Below are 12,500 nucleotides of genomic sequence, written 5' to 3' on the forward strand. Positions count from 1 at the left end.
CATTTGATTTGTAAAAGTCGAGAGAACAAAGACGTTTTCCTGCTGGATTACAGCGGGAACATGAACAGCGTTTCTGCTGTTTGTCTGTAAAATCCTTCATCTGTTACTCAAACTGGATTCATGTCTCACAAGAAAACAACAAAACATGATGAGTCATTAACCAGGTTTCATCCAAACAAAGTTCAAATTTCAACTGAATATCCGGAAACTCATTTAGTGTAAAACTTGAACATCCACCGCTGCTCGGTGCCGTTAAACCGCTGCAGAAGAAGAAGAAGACACAACGAGATGACGTCATCAAAACTGCATTTTAAACTAATTTAAAGTCATATAGTCTGTGTTAAACAATAACATCAGACAGTAAATGACGCTAAGCTTCTTTCTAACATGTTGCAGGAACATAAATGACGGCATCATCTGCATACAGGCGGACGTTTGTGTCCGTAACATCCAAACTAACTAATATAAACAGTGAAAAGAAGTGACACCAGAACTGAACCCTGAGGTACACCTTCAACCACAGCCAGACAGTTTTATTTGAGTGAATATTTGTTTCCACTGCTGCTGTTGTGTGAATATCAGCAGATAAACAGCAGGTGGCGCTAATTCTCCAGTCGGTGCCGTTAAACCGTCGCAGAAGAAGACACGACGAGATGACGTCATTAAAAGAGCGACAGTCAACGCTCAAACGATGGAAAACCTGATGGAAATATGACGTTTCTGTTAGTTTCATGTGTTGATGTGAGGAAGGTTACAGTCTCCTCATCATCATCGCTCCACACAGATCTGATGTTTTCAGCTCTTCAGTCACATGATTCATGTACGTTTCCAAAAACCTGAGTGGAAATTCAGTCAGAATATCCCAAAGGTTTAAAGGTTTATTCCACCCAACTACTACTTCATGTCTCAGAGTTTGTTTTAAAGGTTTAACAGTTGCGGATGGAAACATTTTATTTAGATTTTCTAGATTAACAACTTGTTAGTGATTCCCAGCGTTTCAATGCAATGTGCAGCTTCAAGTACGTCTGTTTTAATTTGATTTTTAAACTATTGTTGCACCTCAGACGGGAAACTCTTCACACTGATTTAAATGTGTGAACAATAGTTAACGTCTGTACAAAACGTCATGAATCCATCTGATCTGCTGTAGGTTTTATAAACACACACACACACACACACACGTTACCAATCAACATCACAGCCTGAGCCAATTATATCTCAGTGTGTGTGGTTTAGATGCATATAGATCCAGTAAACTGTACACACACACACACACACACACACACACACACACACTCTCAGGCTGAGTGTCTTGTATAAACATCCCGCCAGCGTTGTCATGGTAATTTCCGTGTCCTCGTCATGCACCCTTATCACACAGATAGACTGTTTACAGAGTGTGTGTGTGTGTGTGTGTGTGTGTGTGTGTGTGTGTGTGTGGTCTCATGCTGTGACTTGCTCTCTAATAAACCTGATTATTTGGCAAACGCTGCTTCTCTTTCTGTTTTTATTCTTTTTTTTTCTTGTTATTTTCATCTTGAAACAACTACAGACAGTTTTTATTGGAACTTTTCCTTCAGTAGAAACAGTTTCAGTAGAAGCTGCAGGAAGCACGTCCGGATACGAAGGGTTAACAGAGTCTCTACATACCACCGTCTTACGTTCATCACACAACAACGACACCTGTGTTACTAATATAATAATAATTATCGTCTGTCTCGTCACACATAGAAGCTGAGTGACGTCCTGGTGACCTCACCGCCAACGAGCATCGCTGCGTTTAAGACGATTTGTCTAAAAACCATCTTAATGACCCGTTAATGGTTGAAGTTATTTCATCCAGAGTCTCTTCTCTTGCTCAGGAAATGAGAGTTTTTGGGTTTTTTGGGGTTTTGGACGCTTTAAATCAAGATAACGATCATCAGATTAGTTGACAGAGATGTGCTGCTGGTGACATTTTCTACGATTATCGAAGGTAAAAATAGTCTCCTTAAATCCTGCTATTACTGCTTAAATATAGTTAATTAACTTCCGGAGTTTATTCACTGAGCAGCGCTGGACTCTGCAGAGGAAATGACATCGAAAACTGTTTAACTGTGAACAAAAGCAGGTTGTTAAAGGACAGATTCAGACAGCTGACTGGGAACCAGTCAGAAACTTCTGAATGTTCTGTTTATTCTACGATCTATCACCACTTCACACGGAGATCTGATCACATCAACAGTCTCAGTTCACCTCTGATTTACTGTCTCTGTTGAGTTCAGACAGTCGACGCTGATGTTTGACTTCTTTACAGAGACGCTCTGAACGCGCTGGCCGACGTCCAGCTGCAGCTCGTCTGTCAGAGAATCAGTCTGACGTTCACACATCAGTGAAGGAAGAACGTCGTCTCAGACTCACTGAGCTGTGAGGACTCATGTTGAACATCTGGACACGCTGGATACGAAGCTTCAAACTGATATAATATGTCAGTTTACACATGAAGTGTTCAGTTGCTTCCAGATTCAAACCTTTCTGTCCTTCCTGGGCTTCCGTACTGAGCTGCAGGACTGCTACCAATGAGGAGTCATATTTAATCACTTCCTGCGTGCTGCGATGACGTCACTTACCACAACACCAAATCACAAGCACAAACATTTCAACTAAACGTCCTCACTCTGGTCTAAATCGATGGTCCCCATAAAGACAGTTAAACAGGTTTAACAGTAAGCTCTTTGTTTTTCTGTCTTCGTGGGGACGTTTCCTACAGGTGTGTGGTGGGGCGGAGCTAGTTCAGCTACAGGTGTGAGGTGAAGATGAGTAACCTGATCTGAAGATGATGAAGACGAGTAAACTGATCTGAAGATGATGAAGACGAGTAAACTGATCTGAAGATGATGAAGATGAGTAAACTAATCTGAAGATGATGAAGACGAGTAAACTGATCTGAAGATGATGAAGATGAGTAACCTGATCAACAAGCTGCAGGTTCAGTCAATAAACAATAAAACTGCTTTAACTTCGTTACTTCTGTTCAGTCTGATGTGAAACATCGTCTGAAGCCTCCTGATCAATAGAAACCTTTGATCCAGCTGCAGAACATCTGCCCAGAAACACTTTACCACACTCTGCTCCTTCAAACTAACTAACCGATAATCAATCAATCGATCAATCGATCGATTAGTCGTCGGTCTGTGAAACGTCAGAAAGGGTGAAAACTGTCGTTTACTGTCAGAGAGAATAAAGAAACCAGGAAACATTCAGTCAGAGACACAGGATGATTATTGATTATCAGTGTAGTTCTCTGTGAACATATTGATCAGTCTGATCCTGTCGCAACATTTAACTGATTAACTAAACATCAGCTGACGTCACTTTATTAAACTGTAATCAATCAAACATTGATCACTGTCAGTTACATGAAGGATCAATACCTGCTCACAGCTGCATCAGGAGCTCAGTTAATGTCACATGATCGTTACTGAGGCGAGTGGAGATGAGCGATACCAGGTTATCGGTTATAAACCAGTTATAAACTAGTTATAAACCAGTTATAAACCAGTTTAATAAACAGTTATAAACCAGTTATAAACTAGTTTAATAAACAATTATAAACCAGTTATAAACCAGTTATAAACCAGTTATAAAGCAGTTATAAACTAGTTTAATAAACAATTATAAACCAGTTATAAACCAGTTATAAACCAGTTATAAACTAGTTTAATGAACCAGTTATAAACCAGTTATAAACCAGTTCTAAACCAGTTCTAAACCAGTTATAAACTAGTTTAATGAACATTTATAAACCAGTTATAAACTAGTTTAATAAACCAGTTCTAAACCACTTATAAACCAGTTATAAACAGTTATAAACTAGTTATAAACCAGTTATAAACTAGTTTAATGAACATTTATAAACCAGTTATAAACAGTTATAGACCAGTTATAAACTAGTTTAATAAACAGTTATAAACTAGTTATAAACCAGTTATAAACCAGTTATAAACTAGTTTAATGAACCAGTTATAAACCAGTTATAAACTAGTTATTAACAAGTTATTAACCAGTTTAATGAACCAGTTATTAACAGTTATAAACCAATTATAAACCAGTTTAATAAACAGTTATAAACCAGTTATAAACCAGTTATAAACCAGTTTAATAAACAGTTCTAAACCAGTTCTAAACCAGTTCTAAACCAGTTATAAACTAATTATTAACAAGTTATAAACCAGTTTAATGAACCAGTTATAAACCAGTTATAAACCAATTATAAACCAGTTTAATAAACAGTTATAAACCAGTTATAAACCAGTTATAAACTAGTTTAATGAACCAGTTATAAACAGTTATAAACCAGTTATAAACCAGTTTAATAAACAGTTATAAACCAGTTCTAAACCAGTTATAAACCAGTTATAAACTAGTTATTAACAAGTTATTAACCAGTTTAATGAACCAGTTATAAACCAATTATAAACCAGTTTAATAAACAGTTATAAACCAGTTATAAACCAGTTATAAACTAGTTTAATGAACCAGTTATAAACAGTTATAAACCAGTTATAAACCAGTTATAAACCAGTTTAATAAACAGTTATAAACCAGTTATAAACCAGTTATAAACTAGTTTAATGAACCAGTTATAAACAGTTATAAACCAGTTATAAACCAGTTATAAACAGTTATAAACCAGTTATAAACTAGTTATTAACAAGTTATTAACCAGTTTAATGAACCAGTTATAAACCAGTTATAAACCAGTTATTAACCAGTTTAATAAACCAGTTATAAACCAGTTATAAACTAGTTATTAACAAGTTTAATGAACCAGTTATAAACCAGTTATAAACCAGCTGTTAACAGTTAACTTACTGGTTGAAATCGATCTGCTCTGTGTGAAATGTGCCTTCAGATGACTTTTGTTGTGATTTGGCGCCATATAAATAAAAATCGATTGATTGATTGATTGATTGATTGATCCATAAATATATTTTAATTAATCAATTATTGATTTTCAGTCATTTTAAGAGCTTTTGCTGCTTCCAGTGATTAAATCTGAACTTTTTCTACTTTTCTTCCATTTTTATAATAAACTGATTTTTATTGATCACTGGACAAAAGAAGACTTGTGACGTCACAAAACGTTCATTATTTTAATCCATAATAAGAGTTGCAGCTCTGATTTATTGATTTGTCTTCTTTGTTATTATTGATAGTTATTGATATGATATTATTATACGAGTATTGATCCTGTGAGGAGGCAGTAATCAGATGTATTGACGTGTGTTGATTAGTACGGGAGCAGCTGAGGGTCAAACTCGGGTCCTACCTTCTTCTGCCCGGCAGCAGCTCCGCAGCAGCAGCAGCGGCAGGAGGAGCAGCAGGAGCCCGCAGCAGGAGGCCCGTCCCGGGGCCCTCTGAGCCTCCATATCGATCACTGATCACTGACGTCAGCTGGGCTCGCTCTCAGTAGGTCGCGCGCGCCTCATTGGAGCCCAAAGAGTCCAGAAAGAAGAAAATAAAGAGAGGAAGACTTTTCCTGCGGATGAATCACAGTGATGAAGAGATGCAGGGGAACTTTCCAAGATGGAGGCCGAAAATCTGGAGCAGAAAAAAGTTTTAAAAAGAGGAAAAACCAGTCCTGAAGTCGGTCAGCGGCTCCGCTTCTCCTCTCTAACCTCCCTCCTCCTCCGCACTCACTTTCATCCCTTTATTCCGGCTCTTTCCCGGAGCTTTCTCTCCTCTCTCTGCCTGCACTTCTTTCCTCCAGGACACAGGAGCGGGGCGCGGCTGCGTCCGAGGCCGAGGGAGGAGCTGCGAGCGGCGGACTGGCGAGCGGAGAAGGGTCGGTGGGTCGGCTGGAGGGCGGAGGGGGGGGGGTCCCGACACACGCGCACTTATATATATAAACATATAAATAAATAAATCCATAAAGGTGTAACGCGCACACGGAGCAGGTAGATCCGCACAGGTGGAGCTCCGTGTTTGTGTTTCTGTCCAAAGTTGAGGAAAAGTCGCAGCGGAGAAGAAAAACTGGAGACAAAAGCAGCGCAAAGTCCCAGCATGAAGCCCCGCCCCTCCTGGACCAGACCCCGCCCATCAGGGACCAAACCCCGCCCCCCGGTGTGACCAGATCCCGCCCTCTTCCCGGTGATTGGCTGTATGACCTGCCGATCACCAGACAGGGGGCGGGGCTTCGGGCTGAGTGACAGGCGGCTGTGAAGGAACGTGTCTGTCGTCCTCTGCCTGTCTGTCGCTTCATCAGCCAATCAGAACACAGCAAAAATACATTTATAATGTAAAGAATTTAAATCAAAACATAGAATAAAAATATAAAAACTAAATGTTTAGGAACAAATATATAAAAAGACAAATAAACAGACGTCTCATCAATAGTTTTTATTGATCAATGAACAGAAGAAACCTGCATGAAATCAATATCTGATGTGAGCACGTGTTTCTATTTGATCTAGTTTTTATTTATTATTATTATTATTATTATTATTATTATTATTATTGTAGGTTTTATTTCTCGTGTTTTAGTCTTAAATTTATATTTAATTTACGGTTTACATCTGTTCTCTTATTATCAGCTGTCAGTCATCTGTATGAAAGGTGCTGTACCAGTAAAGTTTGATTGATTGATTGATTGATTGATTGATTGTGTGTTTCAGCTTCTCAGCAGGTTTATATGTGATTAAATATGATTTATTGACAGATTACAGACAAGAAAACAAAATCCAACATGTTCAAGTTAAAAAACCAACATGGCCCCCAGATGGTCACTCACACACACACACACAGGTCAGTGAGTGTGTGTGAGTGAGTGTGTGTGTGTGTGTGTGTGTGAGTGTGTGTGTGTGTGTGTGTGTGAGTGTGTGTGTGTGTGAGTGTGTGTGTGTGTGTGTGTATTCTGTAGTGTATTTGCAGCTCAGGTATCTACAGATGTTTATTCACAGCTGCCTCAGTCTCTGGTCGTCCCAACATCACCAGTAACACTGACGTCTCCTGACCAGTGCTGACTGGTCGTCGTTTCTTCAGACTGACCTTCATCTCCTCAAGTTCACTGGTTGTGTTTATGTTGTTGTTGTTGTTTTACTGTTTGTTTCCTTTATTGTAGCTTAAATCCGACTGTTTTACTCCTGTGAAGAACTTTAATATTATTATATAATAAACGTTACTAACAACTGATCCAGTAAACAATCAGAGAGAAGAAGAAGAAGAAGAACGAGACAGAAGACGAAGAAGAGGAAGAAGACGAGACAGAAGAAAATGAAGAAGAAGAAGAAGAAGGAGACTGAAGCAGGTTTCAGTTTCCCATAAAAACACGACGTCACTGATCTGTGTTCACAAGTCCTGAGAGAGCGACACCTCCCTGAGACCAGGATAAAAGACCAGTGTCAGGTATCCCCCCCACCCCCCCCCCCCCCCTTCCTCTTCCTCCTCCTCCTCCTCCTCTTCTTCTCTCTGTGTTTCTGTCTTTTCTTTCTGGTCTTTGTCAGCCGAGGTGTCAACGAGCCGAGAGTCACCTTACAGAGAACAAAACAACAGAGAGGACAGGAAGGGAGGAAGAGGAGGAGGAGGAGGAGGAGGGAGAGACCAGGAGGAAGGAGAGAGGAGAGGAGAGAAGAGGAGGAGGAGGAGGAGGAGGAGGAGGAGGAGGAGGTCAAAAAAAAAGGAGAGAAGGAGGGAAATAAGGAGTGGGGGAGAAAGAGTGAGAAGGAGAAAGCAAAGGATGAAAGAAAAAAGAGAGGGAGGAAAGAGGAGAAGAAGGAAGGAGAAAATAAAAGAGGGAAGGAAGGAATAAAGGTTGGATGAAAGGAAGAAGAAAGTAAAAACCAGAACAGAAGGAAGGAAATAAGGAGGCAGGGAGGGAGGAAAGAGGGAGTTGATGAGGATGAAGGAAGGATGAAAGGAGGCAAGAAGGAAGAGAGAAGGATTGGAGGAGGAACAAGGAGGAGAAGCAGGAGAGAAGGAGGGAAGAGGAGGACTGAAGGAGATGAAGAGGCAGGGAGGAGAAAGAGAAGGAGGAAAGGAGGGAAAGAAGGAAGGAGGACTGATGAACTGTGGGAAACTGTCACCTGTCTGTCAAAGAGCTCGACAGGAAGGGAAGAAGAAGAGAAGGCTTTGACAGACAGGTGATAGTCCCGCCCCCCCGCCACCGCTCTGATGTCACTCAGAGAAAAAACACATTTAAAGAGAGAAGAAGAAGAAGAGGAAGAAGAAGAGGAAGAAGAAGAAGAGGAAGAGGACGAGAGAATGATGTTTGACTTGATCAGTTTAAACTGTGGAGGATAATTTATAGTGATGCAACTGTTTTTGATGATGTGTTGAAGATTTATGATGTAATATATCTATATTCTATAAGCTTATAAATAACCACATGTTATTATATATAACCATATATTATTATATATAACCACATATTATTATATATAACCACATATTATTATATATAACCACATGTTATTATATATAACCACATGTTATTATATATAACCACATATTATTATATATAACCACATATTATTATATATAACCACATGTTATTATATATAACCACATGTTATTATATATAACCACATATTATTATATATAACCATATATTATTATATATAACCATATATTATTATATATAACCACATATTATTATATATAACCATATATTATTATATATAACCATATATTATTATATATAACCACATATTATTATATATAACTATATATTATTATATATAACCACATATTATTATATATAACTATATATTATTATATATAACCACATATTATTATATATAACCATATATTATTATATATAACCACATATTATTATATATAACCATATATTATTATATATAACCACATGTTATTATATATAACCACATGTTATTATATATAACCACATGTTATTATATATAACCACATGTTATTATATATAACCACATATTATTATATATAACCACATATTATTATATATAACCACATGTTATTATATATGACCATATATTATTATATATAATCACATGTTATTATATATAACCACATATTATTATATATAACCACATGTTATTATATATAACCACATATTATTATATATAACCATATATTATTATATATAACCACATATTATTATATATAACCACATGTTATTATATATAAACACGTTATTATATATAACCACATATTATTATATATAACCATATATTATTATATATAACCACATATTATTATATATAACCACATGTTATTATATATAACCATATATTATTATATATAATCACATGTTATTATATATAACCACATGTTATTATATATAACCACATGTTATTATATATAATCACATGTTATTATATATAACCACATATTATTATATATAACCACATGTTATTATATATAACCACATGTTATTATATATAACCACATATTATTATATATAACCATATATTATTATATATAACCACATATTATTATATATAACCACATGTTATTATATATGACCATATATTATATATAATCACATGTTATTATATATAACCACATATTATTATATATAACCACATGTTATTATATATGACCATATATTATATATAATCACATGTTATTATATATAACCACATATTATTATATATAACCACATGTTATTATATATAACCATATATTATTATATATAATAATAATAATAATAATAATATCTTTATTTATATAGCGCCATATCACAACAGAAGTCATCTCAAGGCACTTTTCACATAGAGCAGGTCAAGACCGTACTCTTTAATTTACAGAGACCCAACAGTTCCCCCATGAGCAGCACTTGGCGACAGCGGTGAGGAAAAACTCCCCTTTAACGGGTAGAAACCTCAAGCAGACCCCGGCTCTTGGTGGGCGGCCATCTGCTTTGACCGGTTGGGTTGAGAGAGAGAAAGGGAGAGGGAAAGGGGGAGGGGGGACAGAAGAAAAACAATGACAACAACAAACAACAACAAGCACAAGCATCAACAGCCAGGGAAGGATGTCATCAGGACTGTGAAGGACCGCGAAGGTTCGGCCCGGGAGTCAGGTTGTTCTGTGAGATGAGAAAGCACAAAAAACTCCGGGGAAGAAGAAAAGTTAGTGACATGCATTGATGTTACATGAATGCATACAGATGGAGAGGAGGAGGAGGAGAGAGGAGCTCAGTGCATCATGGGAAGTCCCCCAGTAGTCTAGGCCTATAGCAGCATAACTAAGGGCTGATCCAAGGCGAGCCTGGTCGGCCCTAACTATAAGCTTTATCAAAAAGGAAAGTTTTAAGCCTACTCTTAAACATAGAGAGGGTGTCTGCACCCCGGACTGAATCCGGTAGATGGTTCCATAGAAGAGGAGCCTGATAGCTGAAGGCTCTGCCTCCCGTTCTACTTTTAAAGACTGTAGGGACCACCAGTAAGCTGCATACTGGGAGCGCAGTGTTCTAGTGGGATAATACGGTATTATGAGCTCTTCAAGATATGATGGTGCCTGACCATTAAGGGCTTTGTAAGTTAGGAGAAGGATTTTAAATTCTATTCTAGATTTTACAGGAAGCCAATGTAGTGAAGCTAAAATGGGAGAAATGTGGTCTCTTTTTCTAGTTTTAGTCAATACACGTGCAGCTGCGTTCTGGACCAGCTGGAGAATCTAATCACATGTTATTATATATAACCACATGTTATTATATATAACCATATATTATTTTATATAATCACGTTATTATATATAACCACATGTTATTATATATAACCATATATTATTATATATAACCACATGTTATTATATATAACCACGTTATTATATATAACCACATGTTATTATATATAACCATATATTATTTTATATAATCACGTTATTATATATAACCACATGTTATTATATATAACCACATGTTATTATATATAACCATATATTATTTTATATAATCACGTTATTATATATAACCACATGTTATTATATATAACCATATATTATTATATATAATCACATGTTATTATATATAACCACATGTTATTATATATAACCACATGTTATTATATATAACCATATATTATTTTATATAATCACGTTATTATATATAACCACATGTTATTATATATAACCATATATTATTATATATAACCACATGTTATTATATATAACCACGTTATTATATATAACCACATGTTATTATATATAACCACGTTATTATATATAACCACGTTATTATATTTAATCACATATTATTATATATAACCACATGTTATTATATATAACCACGTTATTATATATAACCACGTTATTATATTTAATCACATATTATTATATATAACCACATGTTATTATATATAACCATATATTATTATATATAATCACATGTTATTATATATAACCACATGTTATTATATATAACCACATGTTATTATATATAACCATATATTATTTTATATAATCACGTTATTATATATAACCACATGTTATTATATATAACCACATGTTATTATATATAACCACGTTATTATATTTAATCACATATTATTATATATAACCACATGTTATTATATATAATCACATGTTATTATATTTAATCACATATTATATATAATCACATATTATTATATATAACCATATATTATTATATATAACCACATGTTATTATATTTAATCATATATTATTATATATAACCATATATTATTATATATAACCACATGTTATTATATATAACCACGTTATTATATATAACCACATGTTATTATATATAACCACATGTTATTATATATAACCACGTTATTATATTTAATCACATATTATTATATATAACCACATGTTATTATATATAATCACATGTTATTATATTTAATCACATATTATATATAATCACATATTATTATATATAACCATATATTATTATATATAACCACATGTTATTATATTTAATCATATATTATTATATATAACCATATATTATTATATATAACCACATGTTATTATATATAACCACATGTTATTATATTTAATCACATATTATTATATATAATCACATATTATTATATATAACCATATATTATTATATATAACCACATGTTATTATATATAATCACATGTTATTATATATAATCACATGTTATTATATATAACCACATGTTATTATATATAGTCACATGTTATTATTAATGTATTGGATAAATGTTCTTTAAAGCTCTTATTGTCTAGTTTCTGAAGTTGTTTATCTGACTGACACAGATGTGTTTTGGTAAAGTAAATAAACCTGTGAGCTCCTCTTTATATTATAACCAATATAACAGGTGATATTTTATACTATAACCAATATAACAGGTGATATTTTATATTATAACCAGTATAACCAGTGATATCTTATATTCTAACCAGTATAACCAGTGATATTTTATATTATAACCAGTATAACCAGTGATATCTTATATTATAACCAGTATAACCAGTGATATTTTATATTATAACCAGTATAACCAGTGATATCTTATATTATAACCGGTATAACCAGGGATATTTT

At 34.6% G+C, this 12,500-nt stretch overlaps 1 protein-coding gene across 2 annotated transcripts in view; it reads right to left on the reverse strand.

Moving 5' to 3' along the window:
• Window positions 1-6,254, reverse strand: part of ephb4b (eph receptor B4b) — a 38,325-nt gene extending 32,071 nt beyond the window's left edge. The window contains exon 1 of one of the 2 annotated variants that reach the window (XM_044341022.1): window positions 5,312-6,254. In XM_044341022.1, the coding sequence (XP_044196957.1) occupies window positions 5,312-5,411 (100 nt within the window). In that variant the 5' untranslated portion in view covers window positions 5,412-6,254. The remainder of the gene's footprint in view (window positions 1-5,311) is intronic. The other variant, XM_044341021.1, reaches the window with a different exon arrangement.
• Between the last annotated feature and the right edge of the window lie 6,246 nt (window positions 6,255-12,500).

The sequence above is a fragment of the Thunnus albacares genome, chromosome 22 (assembly GCF_914725855.1).
Source record: "Thunnus albacares chromosome 22, fThuAlb1.1, whole genome shotgun sequence".
Classification (NCBI taxonomy): Eukaryota; Metazoa; Chordata; class Actinopteri; order Scombriformes; family Scombridae; genus Thunnus; species Thunnus albacares.